At 39.7% G+C, this 23,190-nt stretch overlaps 1 protein-coding gene across 1 annotated transcript in view; it reads left to right on the top strand.

Annotated features, from left to right (window-relative positions):
• The window catches only part of CR1 (complement C3b/C4b receptor 1 (Knops blood group)), a 296,948-nt gene that overhangs the window by 137,461 nt on the left and 136,297 nt on the right, over window positions 1-23,190 (top strand). Inside the window, exons 29-34 of the mRNA XM_061630611.1 lie at window positions 2,449-2,628; window positions 3,777-3,959; window positions 9,162-9,341; window positions 15,225-15,419; window positions 15,580-15,679; window positions 18,887-18,972. Of these exons, the coding sequence (XP_061486595.1) occupies window positions 2,449-2,628; window positions 3,777-3,959; window positions 9,162-9,341; window positions 15,225-15,419; window positions 15,580-15,679; window positions 18,887-18,972 (924 nt within the window). The remainder of the gene's footprint in view (window positions 1-2,448; window positions 2,629-3,776; window positions 3,960-9,161; window positions 9,342-15,224; window positions 15,420-15,579; window positions 15,680-18,886; window positions 18,973-23,190) is intronic.

Genomic DNA, 23,190 nt, shown 5'->3' with positions numbered 1-23,190 from the left:
CAAGATTCCAATCGTATTCGTTGCACAAAATGAATGAATTTGGCCACACTAATAGTAATGATTTTGTTACGTCCTGATAGTAGATAGCCAATCTTTTTGTTAGGGGCCATGTGATCGATATTTTGGAATATTTTTGATAGAAAATTATAACGTATGGAGTGATATAATGGACAATCAAATACAACATAACAAAACATAAGAGATGCCTTTTTAAAATATGACAAACAGACAAATAGAAGTCACTTCCATGTTTCTGTTCCTCCTAAAACTTATAATTTATGTTCTTGATAATCAAACCTCTAAAAACAACTTGCTCAAAATGTTTGATTGTTTCCACAACAGAAGATTTATGTAACTTTACAGTTGACAATGAGGACACTGAACTTGTCAAGGATTATCAATACCTCGGCACAGTCATTAACCAAAATGGAGACAATATTCAAGAAATCAGAAGAAGGCTAGGACTGGGGAGGGCAGCTGTGAGAGAACTAGAAAAGGTCCTCAAATGCAAAGATGTATCACTGAACACCAAAGTCAGGATCATTCAGACCATGGTATTCCTGATCTCTATGTATGGATGTGAAAGTTGGACAGTGAAAAGGGCGGATAAAAGAAAAATCAACTCATTTGAAATGTGGTGCTGGAGGAGAGCTTTGCGCATACCATGGACCGCGAAAAAGACAAATAATTGGGTGTTAGAACAAGTTAAACCAGAGCTGTCACTAGAAGCTAAAATGATGAAACTGAGGTTATCATACTTTGGACACATCATGAGAAGACATGATTCACTAGAAAAGACCATAATGCTGGGAAAAACAGAAGGGAGTAGAAAAAGAGGAAGGCCAAAGAAGAGATGGATTGATTCCATAAAGGTAGCCACAGACCTGAACTTACAAGATCTGAACAGGATGGTTCAAAGCAGATGCTATTGGAGGTCACTGATTCATAATGTCGCCATAAGTCGTAATCGACTTGAAGGCACATAACAACAACATCAAGAATTACTTGAGAAAATCAAATGGTGCTTTAAAGTGCTGTTCCATAAATCCATTTTTCAATCACAAATGTATGGGAAATGCTTTTAATGCCTGGCAATGCAAACCCATGCATGCCTACTCAGAAGTAAGAACCTTTGTGTTGTTTGTTGTTAAAGTCCAGATATTCAGAAAGAAAAAAGAGCTAAGTGGTTTGTAGACGCAGACAGCCAGGACTACCTGAAAGAAAGTTGTGAGTTGGTGAGTCCATGAGCCCACCTAATGGTATTTGGAAACTTCCAATACCCTTCAGTATTTGTATATTAGGCAGCTCAAGTTAACCAATAGCTACACCACTAATAAATAGGACATGGCCTGATCAAGGTGATATCACTCTCATCCAATCCTTAGTCTCACATTTGCATATAACAAGGTAAGATGGGGAAATGAGGAAGCCCTTAGCTGTGAGAGGTCCTTAGATCTTGGGGTAGTGTCAAGGGGGTACTGCAATCCTAAGACAACAGGCAAAAAAACCCCTCACAAAATTAGTGAGATAGTACAAACAGGTTAAGCAACCTTCAAGGGCAGAGTTAAAGCCTTACTTTTTTTCAAGCAAGCAGAGGCTTACAAGTGAAAAATAGCTAATTCTAGTGGAGCTCTGATCCTAATTGCAGTGGAATTTGCAAGTAGAGGAAATGTTCCTTAAAAAGAGAGGCATCTCACCAGATGGAAGCCTCATTGTTCTTCATCAAATGGTTTCAGATTTACACAGATGCCGCCTCAAAATAATTTAAAAAGTATTTCTTGTCATTTGCTTTTTAAAGGAAATATGTGCTAAGGAGTGTGAGGGTAAGACCTCATGTCAACTGTGCACCTCAAATAAGGCACTGCCAAGAGTAGTGCATGCCCCAAAGTTATGCTTGGTTTGTTCTAGAAACTGTGCTTTTAGTGTTTCAGCTCCAGCCCTCTTGAATTAGTTACCAGCTAAAATTAGGCAGGCACATAGCATCTTGATGTTTAGGTGCTACTGAAGATGCATTTGTTTAAGAAGGCTTTCCCTGAGGAGTGACCCAGTCATTTTAAGGAATATTATGTGTACATCTCTATACATGGTTTTATTGTTTTAGAGATTGTATTTTTTAATTTATCTCATTTTATCTGGTTGTACACCAATTTGACAGCTTCAGGCTGTGAAGCAGTTTATAAAACTGTTAAATAAATAAATAAATGTCTGGCAATTCCTGCCCAATCCAAGCTACAACCATTTCTATGCAAAGCATTGTGTATTCTCTCACTGACCTACGGCACTTTCCAATGATCAGGAAAAGACTACCATTCGGCTTAGGACTTCATATGATTCTAGAAAGTTGAAATGTTGAGTTTTACATCAAGGCTTTGCATTTTCTACAATACACCCTCTTGTTCCGAGTTTCACACATGGAATCTAATGGTGGCTTTATCCTTGCATTTGTAGTCACTGGCTGTGCATATCCAAAAATCCAGAATGGAAGAATAAGAAATGCTCAAGGGCAAATTAAACCCACAGAGACAGTAATATTTGAATGTGATCCTGGCTATATTCTGAAAGGCAACCATACAGTTCAATGCCAATTTGACGGTACATGGGATTCTCCTGTGCCCATTTGTGTCAGAGGTAGGTATAAATATATGTGTGGCTGGATTTCTTCCCCTTCTAATAGTCAGGAATTAAATTTTTTGGATTTCCTTTGGCAATTTCAGATATGAAGCAAAAGCATGAAAGTCTTATCTGAATTTGTGTATGTTAAAAAAAGAGAGAAAAGAAAGCTGCTTAGAATCCCTACAAATCAGTGTCATAGGGGAGGTTGTAAGTAATTTAATCATTCCACTAAGTAGGGGTAACCAATGTGGTGCCCTCCAGATGTGTTGAACTGCATCTCCTAGCAACACCAAACAGCATGGCCAATGGTCAGGGATGATGGGAGTTGTAGTCCATAACATCCAGAAGGCACCATGTTGGCTACTCCTGCCATAGAATGTGCCAAATGAAATATGTTTTGGGGATTTTATTGATTGGACTGAATATTGAAATAGGAGTCAAATCAAATGATAGGCTGCTGCATATTAGATGAGCAAAAGACGTGTAATGGATAGGTATAATGTTTGATCTGAATTAATATGTCCTATGTAAAAAGCATAAATATAACCATGAACTTTATGCAGAATCTATCCTTCATAGTATTTATGTGATGTTTGTTTAAGACAATTTGAGTTAATGTTGAATGGAGATGACAGCCACAATGTACTTATGAATAAAGGCAAAACTTTATGGGGATTTATATGCAATATTTAATTCATGTTTAAAAGGACATTCAAAACATATATATACTAACTTGAACTAGCCTTCCGTTGAGGGCTTTTTAAAAAGTTTTTGTCCACTTTCGAAGACTTGCTACGTCAACAATATCTTGCAATATTTACCAACCATTTCAGCCATGGATTTTGAGGCTGTGTATATATGGCAAGTTAAAATGGATCCCATGGGAACATGTTTTTTGCATCATCCATGCAACATTTTTCTCACCTAACCTTCCCTTGATTTCATTCAAATTTTCTTGATCCATGGATAATGCAGTGAAGAGGAAATCCAACATAAAATTGCATAAACTAGGAAGTGGAGGACCACTTCCAAACTATAAGTGGAAGAATTGTGGATTAGTCCAAAGGTCTTCTGAATCACAGGATTACACTTTGTTGAATTTTACAGTTGCCACTGACCTAGTGTTCCCCCTCTCTCTTTCTCCGTTGTAACTCTTCTTTCAGTGGTACAATGTCAGCCACCCCCGTATGTTCAAAATGGGATGCACGACAACCAGGAAGAAGCACTGTTTATTGATGGAATGTTTGTGAAATACACATGCAAGCCTGGCTACAATCTAATTGGAGAGGGAACTATTTATTGTACAGCATCTGGCACATGGTCTCCCTCCGCTCCTCGCTGTGAAGGTAAATTTCTTGACCACAATATTGTCCATATAGGCTTTAGGAGTGCAAGCTACAAAGCAATGTTGACACTGCCCTTCTGCACTGAAAGTTTGGTTCCAGACAAATCCTTAACTTAGGGCTGCTTCCTAGAATGGAAGCACACATTTAGGAAACTGTGTCACACAGAATTCAGTTGTATGTAGAAAAATGGAACGTCTGAAGTATTCTTTAGAAAAGACAAAGGGCAGGAGCCAATAAGGAAATTCCGTTGGTGCAAAGACTTTTGGCTGCACAGCAGAACTTTCCCTCCCTCTCTCTGTGTGCCCCTAAATTTGATCTGGGGTTTCCCCTAACCTGCCAGAACAGATGTGCTTAGGGTGCAGGGGTGCACAGAGAGAGGAAAGAGAAAGTTCAGTTATGCTAACACAAATCCTTATGCTAATATAACTACTTCATTGGATATTGCTGAAAGGAAAACTGGCAACTGTTGAAGGAAGCCCCCTTTTCAAAGCAGTAGCTCAGAGCAGGCATCTTTAGTGGGGCCTGCCAGGATGATGGAGCCCTAGCAGCTACCCAAGGATACCAGGTGCTGATGCCATCTCTTTGTGCATAATTGAAATCCAAGAAATATGACAAACAGAATGCGGCTCATTGTTTCACAGAGTATTGTACACTCTCGTAGTTCCATCCCTAGTGCAACTTCATAAATTGTACACACAATCCACAATTAAATATCCCTGCCATCCCGCTTGGCAGAGGCATTCATGCATAGGATCATGTTGCTACTGTTCTGGGTTACTTAAGACAGAGGGGGAAACCCAGTTTAATGACCAGTTAGAAAAAAAATAGTTCTTTTTTCTTTTCCTTTTGGCTTGTAGGAAACAAAGAGAAAAATAATTTGGGGAAGATGAGGTGCTTATTTTTAGGGGGAAATAATTTGGGAACAATCTATAGAGAGAGAGGATGGACTGTTGGGATGAAAATTAATTTGGGGGTGAAATGGGATGGAAATGAACATTTGGGGGAGAAATCAATCAAAGGGGAATGGATTTTGGGGGGATCTGCAAAATAAATGACTTTGGGAGATGTTACATAGAAACATCTATGTTACATAGATTGCTATGATAATCAGCAAGAGTTCCAAATGATCCCAGCTGGTAAATCATTGGCAGGACACTGCATGATTCAGAAATACATCTGTAGCAGAAAAAAGGAAGCCAGCCGTTTGAGGCACATCTGTTTTCAGTTGGCTGTGTTTTGTTTAATGGTGTACCAGTTGGTGGCCTATGTACCATGTAAATTATGTCCATGCTGTTGGTGCCATGCACACATTTCACAAGATGTATACATCCTTAAGTTAGATTTTCATGCCTTTGTTTGTTTTATGGGAGTGTACATTTTCACTATTTTGCCTTCAAGTAATTACCCAACATTTTGTTATCTATTTTTGGTTTTTAGTTAGTGTGAATTTTCTTTCTGCTCAGTCAAAACCACATTTTTACTTGGCCATGGCTGGGTCACCTGGAAAAACTATCATGCTTATGGAAGGAATTTCTGAATGTCACATAGACATGAATGTTCTTTAATCTGCTTAATAGCATCTTATTCCTATTGCCCATAATTCTCTAAATGAGCATGATGGAATTACTTCTCTCATCTCTATCCTATATACATGATTTCCTGCAATTATCTTACTCTGTGTATTATACATAAAATACTCTTGTGGTTTGGTATTTCAGCTATCATTGATTATGTATAATTAAAGACATTTGTAGCTGATCTTTTTCTCAGGATCTGTTTGATCACTATCATTTCCCTTTTCTTCATACAAACCTTCTGCTACACATAGGTAACCTAAGTCTACAGATGTCTGAATGATCAGTAGCACACAAGCAACACCAGCGTGGCATGAGTCCACTGATGTAATTAGTGGATTAGCTTTTAGATGCTATACAAATTAGTATTCTACAACAAAGGCTCTTGCCATATATGGAGCAAGAAATGCCAGATGCCCAAGCTGGATTTAGAAAAGGAAGAGGTACCAGAGATCATATTGCAAACATAAGTTGGATAATGGAACAGACCAAGGAATTTCAGAAGAAAATTACCCTGTACTTTATAGATTACAGCCAAGCCTTTCATTGTGTAGATCATGAAAAACTATGGAATGCTTTAAAAGAAATGGGGGTGCCACAGCATCTGATTGTCCTGATGTGCAACCTATACTCTGGAGGCTACTGTAAGGACAGAATATGGAGAAACCGATTGGTTCCCAATTGGAAAGGGTGTGAGACAGGGGTGTATCTTATCATCCTATTTGTCTAATCTATATGCAGAACATATCATACGGAAAGCAGGATTGGACCAAGATGAAGGTGTGAAAATTAGAGGGAGAAATAGCAATAATTTAAGATATGCAGACAATACCATACTACTAGCAGAAACCAGTAATGATTTGAAATGAAAGTTAAAGAGGAAAGCACAAAAGCAGGACTACAGCTGGAGATTTATGTAACTTTAAAGTTGACAATCAGGACATTGAATTTGTCAAGGATTATGATACCGGGATAGTCTGTCCACTGTTGTCCATGCACTGAATGAATAGTTTATTTGCGGTCAAAGACCCGTCATGTTGAGGCAATCAACAGAATACAAAATAAGAATCAATTAAAATCTTAAAAATTTTTAAAACATTACATATCGATGATACTAAGAGGTCATTCCAGGTAAGCGTTCAATCCAGAGTCCATATGATATAGAACGAGTTAAACAGGCCAAGATTCCAATCGTATTCGTTGCACAAAATGAATGAATTTGGCCACACTAATAGTAATGATTTTGTTACGTCCTGATAGTAGATAGCCAATCTTTTTGTTAGGGGCCATGTGATCGATATTTTGGAATATTTTTGATAGAAAATTATAACGTATGGAGTGATATAATGCACAATCAAATACAACATAACAAAACATAAGAGATGCCTTTTTAAAATATGACAAACAGACAAATAGAAGTCACTTCCATGTTTCTGTTCCTCCTAAAACTTATAATTTATGTTCTTGATAATCAAACCTCTAAAAACAACTTGCTCAAAATGTTTGATTGTTTCCACAACAGAAGATTTATGTAACTTTACAGTTGACAATGAGGACACTGAACTTGTCAAGGATTATCAATACCTCGGCACAGTCATTAACCAAAATGGAGACAATATTCAAGAAATCAGAAGAAGGCTAGGACTGGGGAGGGCAGCTGTGAGAGAACTAGAAAAGGTCCTCAAATGCAAAGATGTATCACTGAACACCAAAGTCAGGATCATTCAGACCATGGTATTCCTGATCTCTATGTATGGATGTGAAAGTTGGACAGTGAAAAGGGCGGATAAAAGAAAAATCAACTCATTTGAAATGTGGTGCTGGAGGAGAGCTTTGCGCATACCATGGACCGCGAAAAAGACAAATAATTGGGTGTTAGAACAAATTAAACCAGAGCTGTCACTAGAAGCTAAAATGATGAAACTGAGGTTATCATACTTTGGACACATCATGAGAAGACATGATTCACTAGAAAAGACCATAATGCTGGGAAAAACAGAAGGGAGTAGAAAAAGAGGAAGGCCAAAGAAGAGATGGATTGATTCCATAAAGGTAGCCACAGACCTGAACTTACAAGATCTGAACAGGATGGTTCAAAGCAGATGCTATTGGAGGTCACTGATTCATAATGTCGCCATAAGTCGTAATCGACTTGAAGGCACATAACAACAACATCAAGAATTACTTGAGAAAATCAAATGGTGCTTTAAAGTGCTGTTCCATAAATCCATTTTTCAATCACAAATGTATGGGAAATGCTTTTAATGCCTGGCAATGCAAACCCATGCATGCCTACTCAGAAGTAAGAACCTTTGTGTTGTTTGTTGTTAAAGTCCAGATATTCAGAAAGAAAAAAGAGCTAAGTGGTTTGTAGACGCAGACAGCCAGGACTACCTGAAAGAAAGTTGTGAGTTGGTGAGTCCATGAGCCCACCTAATGGTATTTGGAAACTTCCAATACCCTTCAGTATTTGTATATTAGGCAGCTCAAGTTAACCAATAGCTACACCACTAATAAATAGGACATGGCCTGATCAAGGTGATATCACTCTCATCCAATCCTTAGTCTCACATTTGCATATAACAAGGTAAGATGGGGAAATGAGGAAGCCCTTAGCTGTGAGAGGTCCTTAGATCTTGGGGTAGTGTCAAGGGGGTACTGCAATCCTAAGACAACAGGCAAAAAAACCCCTCACAAAATTAGTGAGATAGTACAAACAGGTTAAGCAACCTTCAAGGGCAGAGTTAAAGCCTTACTTTTTTTCAAGCAAGCAGAGGCTTACAAGTGAAAAATAGCTAATTCTAGTGGAGCTCTGATCCTAATTGCAGTGGAATTTGCAAGTAGAGGAAATGTTCCTTAAAAAGAGAGGCATCTCACCAGATGGAAGCCTCATTGTTCTTCATCAAATGGTTTCAGATTTACACAGATGCCGCCTCAAAATAATTTAAAAAGTATTTCTTGTCATTTGCTTTTTAAAGGAAATATGTGCTAAGGAGTGTGAGGGTAAGACCTCATGTCAACTGTGCACCTCAAATAAGGCACTGCCAAGAGTAGTGCATGCCCCAAAGTTATGCTTGGTTTGTTCTAGAAACTGTGCTTTTAGTGTTTCAGCTCCAGCCCTCTTGAATTAGTTACCAGCTAAAATTAGGCAGGCACATAGCATCTTGATGTTTAGGTGCTACTGAAGATGCATTTGTTTAAGAAGGCTTTCCCTGAGGAGTGACCCAGTCATTTTAAGGAATATTATGTGTACATCTCTATACATGGTTTTATTGTTTTAGAGACTGTATTTTTTAATTTATCTCATTTTATCTGGTTGTACACCAATTTGACAGCTTCAGGCTGTGAAGCAGTTTATAAAACTGTTAAATAAATAAATAAATGTCTGGCAATTCCTGCCCAATCCAAGCTACAACCATTTCTATGCAAAGCATTGTGTATTCTCTCACTGACCTACGGCACTTTCCAATGATCAGGAAAAGACTACCATTCGGCTTAGGACTTCATATGATTCTAGAAAGTTGAAATGTTGAGTTTTACATCAAGGCTTTGCATTTTCTACAATACACCCTCTTGTTCCGAGTTTCACACATGGAATCTAATGGTGGCTTTATCCTTGCATTTGTAGTCACTGGCTGTGCATATCCAAAAATCCAGAATGGAAGAATAAGAAATGCTCAAGGGCAAATTAAACCCACAGAGACAGTAATATTTGAATGTGATCCTGGCTATATTCTGAAAGGCAACCATACAGTTCAATGCCAATTTGACGGTACATGGGATTCTCCTGTGCCCATTTGTGTCAGAGGTAGGTATAAATATATGTGTGGCTGGATTTCTTCCCCTTCTAATAGTCAGGAATTAAATTTTTTGGATTTCCTTTGGCAATTTCAGATATGAAGCAAAAGCATGAAAGTCTTATCTGAATTTGTGTATGTTAAAAAAAGAGAGAAAAGAAAGCTGCTTAGAATCCCTACAAATCAGTGTCATAGGGGAGGTTGTAAGTAATTTAATCATTCCACTAAGTAGGGGTAACCAATGTGGTGCCCTCCAGATGTGTTGAACTGCATCTCCTAGCAACCCCAAACAGCATGGCCAATGGTCAGGGATGATGGGAGTTGTAGTCCATAACATCCAGAAGGCACCATGTTGGCTACTCCTGCCATAGAATGTGCCAAATGAAATATGTTTTGGGGATTTTATTGATTGGACTGAATATTGAAATAGGAATCAAATCAAATGATAGGCTGCTATCATTGGAGTGATATAATGGACAATCAAATACAACATGTGAGAGCGTCTCAATAGCAGCATTTCCACAAGGGCATAGGCTTTGGTCCAGAGGGATCTTTTGGAAATGCCCTGAAAGAAGTGCTGATTGAATGGTATTGAACCTTGTCCTAGTAAAGGCCAAGCGGAGATTAGGATCTGTGAGGAAGTCCAAGTAAGGGGCATATTTGGTGGGATCTGGGTTTAAGTTGAAATATAGAGCATGTTTTTGTGGCATTTGTAATATCAGTTTGAAAGTCTATGTCATTTAGACGGGCTCGGATGAAGGGTTTGGCTGAAGTTATAGATAGGGATGACATATATTCCTGTGATAATCCAATGGAAGAGAGTTTTCTCAAAAGTTTGTTACTCCAAGTGAAAGAGAAAGAATCATTCCAGAAATGTATTAAATAAACCGGGAGCTGGCCATATGATCATTTGATCCAATAGTTAAAGGTTAGCATCCAAGCTTGGCATTCGATAGAGGGGAGGCCAAGTTCCAATCTAAGGGCAGCTGAAGGGACACATCTTGGTACGCCCAGAAGTCGGCATAGGAAGTAAGAGAGGACTGCCTCAGAGGGAGCAAATGCGTGTATCCAAATGGCCGTTCCGAACAACAATTGAGGAATGTCCATGCACTGGTAACCTCTAGGCTGGATTACTGTAATGTGCTCTATTTGGGGCTTACCTTGAGGTTGGACTGGAAGTTGCAGCTGGTACAAAATGCGGTGGCAAGACTGCTCACTGGGGCAGGGTATCACCAACATGTCACTCCGCTGCTGAAAGAATTGCACTGGCTCCCTACTAGCTACCGGGCTAAGTTCAAGGTTCTAGTTTTGGTGTACAAAGCCCTATACAACTTGGGACCAGGATACCTGAAAGACCATCTTACCCCTTATATACCCAGCAGATCACTACAATCTGCAGGTGAGGGCCTCCTGCAGATATTATCTTATCAAGAGGTCCGTTCCTCACGACATAGGAAATGGACCTTTAGTATAGTGGCACCTACTCTTTGGAATTCCCCCACCTTAAATTTTAGACAGGTGCCATCTCCGTTATCTTTTCGGTGTCTACTGAAGACCTTCCTCTTTCAACAAGTCTTTTACGCAGAGACCTAATCCCAGTCTGTGTCTGTGTTGGAATTGCTTTTTAAGATGCTTTTAAAGCTTTTTAGAAAATGTTTTTAAAGATGTTTTAATATGTTTTTTTAAGGATGTTTTTGTTTTAAGTTGGACAGTGAAAAAAGTAGGTAAGAGAAAGATCAACTCATTTGAAATGTGGTGTTGGAGGAGAGCTTTATGAATACCATGGACCGCGAAAAAGACATATAACTGGGTGTTAGAACAAATTAAACCAGAACTATCACTAGAAGCTACAATGATGAAACTGAGGTTATCATACTTTGGACAAATCATGACAAGACATGATTCACTAGAAAAGACTATAATGCTGGGAAAAACAGAAGGCAGCAGAAAAAGAGGAAGTCCAAATAAGAGATGGATTGATTTCATAAAGGAAGCCACAGAGCTGAACTTACAAGATCTGAACAGGGTGGTTTACAACAGATGCTACTGAAGGTCACTGATTCACAGGGTTGCCATAAGTCGAAATCGACTTGAAGGCACATAACAACAAATTAGTAATAATCCTGTTTGCCTTACTACTGATTGAAAGGGCTGTAAATCAGTGACAGAGCATCTGCTTTGCATGCAGAAGGTCTCAGGTTCAACCCAGGTGTCTCCAAGAAGGGTTGGGAAAGAGTCCTGTCAGAAACCCTGGAGAACCACTGCCAATAGGTATAGGCAATTCTGAGCTAGGTGGAACACTGAGTTTGCTATAAGGCAGTTTCCAATGTTCCTAAATATTTCTGTATTCATTACAAGGGCTGCCCAAAACTGCTTATGTGTGGAAGTGGCATCACATGAGGGTTGAAACCATTGTAAAGTATTTACTATGGGGAGCAGCTGTTCACTTCAATCGTGTGGAACTCTCAAGCGAGACCCATGATATGGTCCTACACTGAAACGTTGCCACATGCTTTCAGGAACGTCAATATGGGGCTATAATATTTGAATTGTTTGCCCTTTATAACAATTTCTGATGTCATCATGCATCATTTGCAATTATTATGATAAACTGATGCCAACACTATACGGATCTTCAGCTCTCTTTGTATGCTAATTAGTATCATCAGTCTGTGAGCCCCCACTGTCTGATTTAAGACAGATGGCAAGCAACTGGGGAAAGGGCCTTCTCGGTTGTGGCACCCCATCAGTGGAATGCCTCTTTTTATTTCTTTATGGCTTTAGCACCTGGCTTTATGCTGCCTATAACTGCTGCTGTTTCTGTTGTTTTCTGTGCTTTTTAAAAGTTTTCTTTGTTTTCATCGTTACTGTTTTATTTTCCTTTGTTAGGACCATAGGAATCTGCCTTATACAGAGTCAGACCATTGGGCCCTCTCACTCCATATTGTCTACACTGACTGGTGGCATCTCTCCAGGGTTTCAGGCAGGAGTCTCTCTCAGCCCTACCTGGAGATGCAAGCGATTGAACCTGGGATGTTGTACATGTACAGCAGAGCTATGGCTCCTCCACAAAGGGCTATGGCCCTATCCCAAGGCCCTTCTCCCCTTGTGTTTTAATTAAATTTGTTGTGTAAAAGCCATTTGTTTTTAAAGAAAATACAGATAGAAACTTTGATTTGGATTAAAAAGGAAAATATGTTTGGTATGTATTATGGTAGGTTAACTAATAAATCCTGATATATTGTTACTGTTTTATATGTTATTGTAAGGTATGTTTTAATATTCATATTAAATGGTAGGGCACAAATTTATAAAATAAATAAAATAAATGTGAGAGAAGGGAGGGCCACTCCATATTATAGATAGAGGAATTGGGAATTAGTGCAAAGGTTAGAACTAGGGATGGGGGACACTTCCGGGAAGGGTGACTTCGCTTGTGCCTGCTTTTGGGACGGGCTCCCGCCTCAAAAGAAGCTTATTCAGATATAAATCAGTCAGAACATTTTTTTTTTGACTGATGAAATTTCTCCCGGGCAGGGAGAAACGTAGAGATTAACCTCAAAAGCCTGTTTTTGTTGGGAGGACTGGATTTCATTGATTTATGAGATAGGGTCCAGCCAACAATGCCGGACGGACTTCCGAACAAGCTCTATCTGCTTAAGCGATACGTTTATCTTTTCTTTAAAGAGAGAACGGACTAACAGGCAAGCACCCTTCTTTCTATTATTTTTTTTTTTACTTGGTTTAAATTGTTGCAGCAAAAGGAGATTTGTCAGATTGATCGGCTTTGGAAAACTTCTGGGTGAGCTATAACTCTTCTCTGTTATTCACGAAATTAACAGCTTATCTCTGTTTCTGTCACAAAAAGCTGTCCTGGAAGTGCATTCTAAAGATAATAAACAGAAGAGGGATTTCTATTCCTGATTTCTATTCCGAGGAATATTATATTGTCTGGGACTACTTCTCTTTTTGGTCTATTTTATTTTGACGAATCTGCTTCTTCACGACGCCACTAACTGTTTTGATGCTGGGAACTAAATTTGTTTTGCATTCTTGAACATAGAGAGATAAGGCGGGTTGCTCTGTTTATACTGTGATGTCATCAAGCCTGGAATATTAACCCAATTGTTGCTGAAATAAGAAGTGGTTCTTCTTTATTTTTGTTTTGCTTTGTTTTCGTGGTTTTAAAAATGGCAATCAAGAAAGTGGCTGAGAATCTGGAAGTAACTATTTCAGAAAATAATGGATGAGATTGAGATAACGAAACAAACCCTGTGACAGGGTAGTAAGGAGCTGAAAATTGAACTGAGCAAAATGACGCAGGAGCTTAAAGAAATAGGGGATCCTGTGAGAGAGGAGAATGAGATCAGAGATAAGAAAAGAAAAAATAAAGGGAAGATACAAGCCCTGGAGATTGGAACAAATGTGGAATTGGAAAAAGATCTGGAGTTTATGGATTTTAGAAATAAAATCTACTGTTTGGAATTTAACGTTATCTCTGAAGAAATTAATGAAGATATTAGAGATAAAGTTATCAATGGCTTGGATAATCTTCTGGACTGGAATGATGTGATGGAGCTTGATATAGAGAAAATCTATGGAATTAACTGCAGCCATGTGACAATGGAAAAACTCTTAAGAGATGAGCCAGTGCATTTTGTAAAAAAGAAGAACACAGATATGACTTTACAACAGTATTTCAGCAACTTATTCAGAATGGATGGCAAGAAAATATTTGGGATAGAGGAAATTCCCATCAGACTCTTATTATATGACTATGGCTACAACAGCAAGATTATTATGGAATACTGATAATGGAAGATTGGACACTGAAATTACTGGACTTAACAGGACTATTGAAGATGGAAGATGGAACTAATAGGGATAATGGAATAATGGCTATTGAAATTATTGGACCTAACAGATTCTGATGAGATGGATTAATCAAAATGTTTATTTGGACTATGGTTATGACAATAAGATTATTATAATTATTAACGAGATGGATTAATTGACATGTTTATTTGGAGAAAAATTGATAGATATATTTCTTAAAGAATTGAAACCTCTCTTTGACTTTTTGTGGAAAGAATAAAGTAATGTTTATGAGATTTGATGATTAATTAAGATAACTACTGGAGGAAAGTGATTTTATAATATGATTTAAGAGACAGGATTGTTATATATTGTAGACCTATAACTGATTTGATATGTGACAAATGGGAAGTCAACATTTTATTTTTTTTGTTTAATCATTTTTGTTTTGTTTTGTTTTTTGTCTTTGAATGTTTTATGATTTTGTTTTCTATGTTTTATGAAAATTTGAATAAAAATTATTGTAAAAAAAAAAAAAGAACTAGGGATGGGGGAGAAATTTTACTCAGTTTGCATTTAAAGTTGACTTTATCAAAATCACATTTTCCCGAAACAATATGAGAACTGAAACACAGCCATCCTTTGAAATTTGCGCTTATCCAAATTTTTCAATGCAGTTCTCCAACCAAGCAATGTTTTAATTAATTAATTAATTACAGGTATATCCCACCCCTCCTCCCAGAAGGAGTCCTTCTGTTAGGAGAAAGTGTGCTCAAATGCATTTTATTAGGATTAACGGCTTGCAAAAATATGTACTCTAGTCAAAACTGCATATACAAATGTATTTATTAGGAAAAGGTCACACTAAAATTTTCAAGAATTTTCATGAGGATTTTTTTAAAAAATTGCAAATTGCTGCAGAAATGCAGAGAACAAAACTTAAGATTAGAAATACAAGAAATTGAGAGAACTGAAATTGACAGATCTTTCTGTCTCTAGTTAGAACCACAAGATTGCACTTTCTAGAATTTTACAATAACCCCTGACCTAATTTTTCCCTGTCACTTTTTCGTTATCAGGTGGCAGCTGTGGCCTCCCCATTAAGTTAGAATTTGCTGAACTTGCTGATGAGTATAAGGAAAAAAAGTCCTTTCCTGTTGGCTCAACTGTGAAATATGTGTGCCGTCCAGGCTATGCTAAGCATCCTGGATTGAAGGCCTCTGTTATGTGCATTAGAAATCAGGAGTGGTCAGAAGTTCAGGAGTTCTGTAAAAGTGAGTCTCTTAATATTTATGTACTGTTGAATTAAATCATGCCCTTCTGTTTTAATTAAATCTGTTATATTAATAGTCATTTGCTTTACAACAAAATACAGATAAAAACTTTGATTTGGATTAAAAAGGAAAAAATATGATTGGTTTTATTTTCTGATAGGAAAATCATGTGGACACCCTGGAGAACCAGATAATGGAAGGCTGATTGCACCAGAAGGTATTCTCTTTGGTTCCACTGTAAATTACACCTGTGATGATGGGTAAGCAGCAGCAAAACCATTAAGGTTACATTTATTTTCCAGTAGGGCTACTCTTCCTTTAACAATTTAAGAAGAAATCATTTGGTAAAACTTTTCCTCCTCACTTAATCTCCCATGCAGGAAAAGTTCATTGTCTGATTTCTCCTTCTAATGCAGCTTTTAAAGGGAAAGGGCTGCTGCCAAAACAAGAGGTAGTCAACTCTAGAGACTAACTTCTCCTGCAGCCTAACATTATCAGCTGCGCAGTGCCAATAGAATTGGAATAGGACCCTCTGAGAAACTAGAGGGAGATATCAGCATGCTTGTGACAATCTGGGAATTTGTAAAAGAAAGAGTCATGGTCTGTAAAGAATATATTTTCCGGTGATAATCCCTCAGTATAAAGTTTTGATGTTTGCTGTGAATGGGTAAACAGTGCATACATCCAGATGATAAACATCTAAATTCTATTATACAGCCACTCTATAGCCAGCATGGATTTTTCACATTCCGCAATGTTAAATTGAAGATACCCCCAAATGCCATTTTGATGCTTCCCATAAACTCATTTCAAAACAAAACCTTACAAAATGTATAGTCCTGAACTCAGAAACGCTTGCTTAACAACTCTCTAAATTTTCATGGTGATACACAAAACAATCAGGGAGAATAGAGAGTTCAAAGTCTAAACAGAGAGGGGAAAAACAGAACCCATTTGGACTTTTTTCTGTTGTAGTTCTCCTAATCTGTTGAAATAAATTAAAAATCAGCCATGTTCACAGAATACCTGTAATCCTATTACTGACCTTGCCCCATACTCTGACCTTTATCTTCTATAATTTAAAAGTTTAAAAAATGCCTGGCTGATTTTTAATTAATTTAAGTAATATAGCATTGAACTGAATGATAATGTTGGGCATGCTCAGTAAGAACCATCTGTCAGTGTTCTAAAAGCTTCACAGCTGCTGGGCTTGCCTAATCAGGGGGCCACACCAGACTTTGATTTCACTTTAGACAGTCATGGCTTCTCCCAAAGAATCCTGGGAAGTATAGTTTGAGAAGGGTGCTGAGAGGAGACTCCTATTCCTGTGACAGAACTCCAGTGGCCAGACTGGTTTAACAGTCAGCCACTCTGAGTGGAACAGGGCATCTCCTAGCAACTCTCAGCACCTTTCACTAACAACACTTCCCAGGAATCTTTGAGAGAAGCCATGACTGTCCAAAGTGAAATAAAGGCCTGGTGTGGATGTGGCCAGGGACAGCTTTGGTTTAAATTTGGGTGGGAGGCTACATGTGCCTGCTGTAGAATAAAAAGGTGGGGGAAATGCAGAAAAGCAATGATACTGTTCACAATGTTTTCCTTTTGGAAAGGAAAGGGGCTTCCCCTCTGCCCAGTGCCCACCCACCCAATCTCCTCCCCTGGCCCTGCCCTGGGTCAGTGTTGGACTATGACCTGGGAAACCAGGGTTTGAATCCCCACACAGCTATGAAGCTCACTGGGTGACCTTGGGCCAGTCACTGCCTCTCAGCCTCAGAGGAAGGCAATGGCAAAACCACCTCTGAATACTATTTACCATGAAAACCCTATTCATAGGGTCGCCATAAGTCAGGATCGCCTTGAGGGCAGTCCATTTCCATTTTCAAACATGATTGAACAGAAATAAATCCAACAGAACTCAAAAAGTATGCAAATGATCAAACCCACCCTCATTTCTCCTCCCTCCTATTCCCTCTTTCTTGCCCCTTCCATCCCCAATCCTTTGGTCCTCCCTCCCCATCCCCAACCCCTTCCAATCCCCTCCTTCCCCTTCCCCCCTCCTCCTCCCCTTCCTCCTCCCCATGGTTGGTTTTACCTATCTTAAGCATGATTGCATAGGAGTAAATCCCACTGAACTCAATAATCATGCAAATACTCAGACCTGCCTTTCCCCGCCTTCCCCTCTCCTCTCCCTTCCTCCTCCCCTCCCCTCTTCCTTCTTTCTCCTCCCCTGGCCCACTCCAGCCCTCCCTCGTACCCACCCCCACTCATTTTTACCTATCCTAAGCATGATTGCACAGGAGTAAATCCACTGAACTCAATAAACATGCAAATGATCAAACCTGTCCTTCTCCTCCCTGCTCCCATCCCCCTGCTCCCCTCTGCCCTTCCTCCTCTCCCTCCTCCCCTCCCCATCCCCTGTGGTCAGTTTCACCTGTCCTAAGCATGATTGCAGGGGAGTAGATCCCACTGAATTCAATAAGCAAGCAAATGATCAAACCATTCTCAGCAAACTTGCACAGGATCCCGGATTAAACTGCAGTGAAATTAACTAATCAGCAAAAAAAACCTTGCCGTTAAGAACATACCTATAGCCAACAGATATTTCTATCAAACTTTAAAAACCAAGGACATTGGACAGCTATAGTTTGCACAAGATAAAACAGTGGGAGGTGAAATATATTCTAGCAAATGCTAGGTGTGCTCTATGTTTTTAATTGACCGTGCCCACCTTGCCTTAAATAAAGTGGTTTAAACATAGCGGGCTGAAAACATGCATCCTCTTTTTCCCAACAGCTAGAGTCATTGCTGAAGTAGCAACATATTGTAATCAGTCTGATTTTACATCAAACTGCAGTTTCGGATTCAACTGTTAGTGCACCCAAAACAGAAATAGAACATAACCTCCAGTTTGAAACATAAAAGGCTGTCTTCACCATCATATGACATTGACCAAGAAAAAGGCTTTGAAATTAATAAAAATAAATTTGACACAGATTTCTAGGGTGAATAATGAGGGAAATAAAATGTTCTATTTTAGATTCTCTGTAGAAACATTAGTAACACTGGAAAGAAGCAAAGTAAGAAGAACACCAACAAACATACAAAAATATAATTCTCCATCTTTGGAGATGGCAGGTGTTTCCACCACTCACCATCTGCTCAGAGGCACATGTTACCAAATTCTTCCAAGCTACACAGGAAGTGTATTGGACTGTGAAAGACCAACCCAAATGGTGTTTGCATTTTGACAAATTTGTAGGGCAGTCCAATATCTCAGAGAGGAGTTCAGGTGTCCTGCTCCCCTGGTGCAATCACTATCGCTGCCCAATTTCCCTGCTTTTTCAAGTTTGATAGAAATATCTGTGGGCTATAGGTACGTTCTTAAACCGCAAGGTTTTTTACCTATTAGTGAATATATCCTAGGACAAAGAAGTTGACAAAACATAATTGTTTCTATCTCAATTCAGGCACAGGCTAGTTGGTCAGCCTACAAGACAGTGTGTGATATCTGGCCGAAGAGTAGCGTGGACTGGTGACATTCCCATTTGCTTGCGTAAGTAGGCACATCTTAACATTCCTCAAATTCCAGAGGGTACACTGAGAAGAATTCAATAGCTTTCACTTTACCATGACTTGAGCCTCGATCAATCCATGCAAGAGGTTCATTTTGTGGATATTACTGTACAACTCCATAATTGATGTATAAGCACCACCTTGTATTGAAAGCATGCTGACCACTACACATACTTACATGCTTTCATGCAGAACACTCCACAAAATTCATTGTTTACAGCCAAGCCCAATGATGCTACCACAACTGTTCTGATTTGTTGGTTAGAGACTCACAACCAACTCTGTTGGTTAGAGGTGCACAAGTTAAAAATGTACATCAGGCATTTCTCAGAATATGAACCCAATGAAAAAAACCACCCTCAATCAAAAACAGATTGACAAGACCAGACTAGTACCAAGAAAAAAATGTATTACAGGATAGTCCTAGAAGAGAAACCAACAAAACATAACTTGTCAGATACAACCCAGCTAAAGCCACTCAAAAGTATTGTCAAATATCTACAATCCATCTTGAATCCCTCTTACAGGCCTTAGATAGTGAGCCTCTACCTGCTCACAGAGAAGCTCACAGAGGCTCCACTTGAACCAGAATGGAACCAGACTGCTGGCACTTAAAATTAAAAAGGTAGCAGAGCAGCTTTTAAACTGACTGAGGGGGGAAACCCGACAGGAGCTGAGAAAGGTCCGGTTCGGAATAAACCTCCCCCCTGGGATAAAAACCAAAGAAATTATGAAATTTTAAAAGGGGTAGGCCTAGAAGTAGGCATTGTGAGAGCAGGGGCACAGGATATCAATTCAGAAGACCAAAATTACCACAGGCCTAACCACAAGTGCCAAAGACACTTGAAGAGAGACACTGCATACAAGTGCCTGTACGCTAATGCTAGGAGCCTCCGAACCAAGATGGGAGAACTGGAGTGCTTGGTCTTAGAGGAGAGCATTGATATAGTGAGCATAACGGAGAACTGGTGGAATGGAGAAAACCAGTGGGATACGGTTATCCCTGGATATAAACTATATCGGAAGGACAGGGAAGGACGTATTGGTGGCGGAGTCGCTCTATACGTGAAAGAAGGCATTGAATCCAGCAAGCTCGAAACCCCAAAAGAGGCAGACTCCTCCACAGAATCGTTGTGGGTGGTGATACCGTGCCCCAGGAGGGACTTAATACTGGGAACGATCTATCGTCCCCCTGATCAAAATGCTCAGGGAGACCTTGAGATGAGATATGAAATTGAGGAAGCATCCAAACTAGGAAATGTGGTAGTAATGGGTGACTTCAACTACCCGGACATAGACTGGCTGCATATGTGTTCCAGTCATGACAAAGAAGCAAAGTTTCTAGATATTCTAAATGACTATTCCCTAGATCAGTTGGTCATGGAACCGACCAGAGGGACGGCAACCCTGGACTTAATCCTCAGTGGGGACCGGGACCTGGTGCGAGATGTAAGTGTTGTTGAACCGATTGGGAGCAGTGACCACAGTGCTATTAAATTAAACATACATGTAACTGGCCAATTGCCAAGAAAATCCAACACGGTCACATTTGACTTCAAAAGAGGAAACTTCACAAAAATGAGGGGATTGGTAAAAAGAAAGCTGAAAAACAAAGTCCAGAGGGTCACATCACTCGAAAATGCTTGGAAGTTGTTTAAAAACACTATATTAGAAGCTCAACTGGAGTGCATACCGCAGATCAGAAAAGGTACCACCAGGGCCAAGAAGATGCCAGCATGGTTAACGAGCAAAGTCAAGGAAGCTCTTAGAGGCAAAAAGTCTTCCTTCAGAAAATGGAAGTCTTGTCCGAATGAAGAAAATAAAAAAGAACACAAACTCTGGCAAAAGAAATGCAAGAAGACAATAAGGGATGCTAAAAAAGAATTTGAGGAGCACATTGCTAAGAACATAAAAACCAACAACAAAAAATTCTATCAATACATTCAAAGCAGGAGACCATCTAGGGAGACAATTGGACCCTTGGATGAGAAGGGAGTCAAAGGTGTACTAAAGAACGATAAGGAGATTGCGGAGAAGCTAAATGAATTCTTTGCATCTGTCTTCACAGTGGAAGATATAGGGCAGATCCCTGAACCTGAACTAACATTTGCAGGAAGGGATTCTGAGGAACTGAGACAAATAGTGGTAACGAGAGAGGAAGTTCTAAGCTTAATGGACAATATAAAAACTGACAAATCACCGGGCCCGGATGGCATCCACCCGAGAGTTCTCAAAGAACTCAAAGGTGAAATTGCTGATCTGCTAACTAAAATATGTAACTTGTCCCTTGGGTCCTCCTCCGTGCCTGAGGACTGGAAAGTGGCAAATGTAACGCCAATCTTCAAAAAGGGATCCAGAGGGGATCCCAGAAATTACAGGCCAGTTAGCTTAGCTTCTGTCCCTGGAAAACTGGTAGAAAGTATTATTAAAGCTAGATTAACTAAGCACATAGAAGAACAAGCCTTGCTGAAGCAGAGCCAGCATGGCTTCTGCAAGGGAAAGTCCTGTCTCAGTAACCTATTAGAATTCTTTGAGAGTGTCAACAAGCATATAGATAGAGGTGATCCAGTGGACATAGTGTACTTAGACTTTCAAAAAGCGTTTGACAAGGTACCTCACCAAAGGCTTCTGAGGAAGCTTAGCAGTCATGGAATAAGAGGAGAGGTCCTCTTGTGGATAAGGAATTGGTTAAGAAGCAGAAAGCAGAGAGTAGGAATAAACGGACAGTTCTCCCAATGGAGGGCTGTAGAAAGTGGAGTCCCTCAAGGATCGGTATTGGGACCTGTACTTTTCAACTTGTTCATTAATGACCTAGAATTAGGAGTGAGCAGTGAAGTGGCCAAGTTTGCTGACGACACTAAATTGTTCAGGGTTGTTAAAACAAAAAGGGATTGCGAAGAGCTCCAAAAAGATCTCTCCAAACTGAGTGAATGGGCGGAAAAATGGCAAATGCAATTCAATATAAACAAGTGTAAAATTATGCATATTGGAGCAAAAAATCTGAATTTCACATATATGCTCATGGGGTCTGAACTGGCGGTGACCGACCAGGAGAGAGACCTCGGGGTTGTAGTGGACAGCACGATGAAAATGTCGACCCAGTGTGCAGCAGCTGTGAAAAAGGCAAATTCCATGCTAGCAATAATTAGGAAAGGTATTGAAAATAAAACAGCCGATATCATAATGCCGTTGTATAAATCTATGGTGTGGCCGCATTTGGAATACTGTGTACAGTTCTGGTTGCCTCATCTCAAAAAGGATATTATAGAGTTGGAAAAGGTTCAGAAGAGGGCAACCAGAATGATCAAGGGGATGGAGCGACTCCCTTACGAGGAAAGGTTGCAGCATTTGGGGCTTTTTAGTTTAGAGAAAAGGCGGGTCAGAGGAGACATGATAGAAGTGTATAAAATTATGCATGGCATTGAGAAAGTGGATAGAGAAAAGTTCTTCTCCCTCTCTCATAATACTAGAACTCGTGGACATTCAAGAAGCTGAATGTTGGAAGATTCAGGACAGACAAAAGGAAGTACTTCTTTACTCAGCGCATAGTTAAACTATGGAATTTGCTCCCACAAGATGCAGTAATGGCCACCAGCTTGGATGGCTTTAAAAGAAGATTAGACAAATTCATGGAGGACAGGGCTATCAATGGCTACTAGCTATGATGGCTGTGCTCTGCCAGCCTAGTCAGAGGCAGCATGCTTCTGAAAACCAGTTGCCGGAAGCCTCAGGAGGGGAGAGTGTTCTTGCACTCGGGTCCTGTTTGCGGGCTTCCCCCAGGCACCTGGTTGGCCACTGTGAGAACAGGATGCTGGACTAGATGGGCCACTGGCCTGATCCAGCAGGCTCTTCTTATGTTCTTATGTTCTTATGTTCTTATGTTCTTAAGCACATCAAACAGTTACCCACCAGCGATAACAGCCCACAGAACAAAGATACTGACACAGGGATCAGATTTTTTTGCAGGTCCATTTGTCAACTCTGTTCCCATGTCTACACTTGCAACACTATTACAAGACTTAATAAAGTGATTCACAATCACAGTGATTATTTCACCTGCTTATCTTCCAATGTGAGATATGCCATCATATCTCCCAGCAATACCCTTTCTGCATTCAATCTGTGTATACAAACAGGCCAGTCTCTACACCAGAGTGGCCCTCTGGAGTGGCCCTCCAGAGTGACCTATGGCCCTCCA

The sequence above is a fragment of the Rhineura floridana genome, chromosome 6, assembly GCF_030035675.1.
Source record: "Rhineura floridana isolate rRhiFlo1 chromosome 6, rRhiFlo1.hap2, whole genome shotgun sequence".
Lineage (NCBI taxonomy): Eukaryota > Metazoa > Chordata > Lepidosauria > Squamata > Rhineuridae > Rhineura > Rhineura floridana.
Note: the sequence above shows the minus strand (reverse complement) of the source record. Positions and strands in the feature narration are given on the sequence as shown.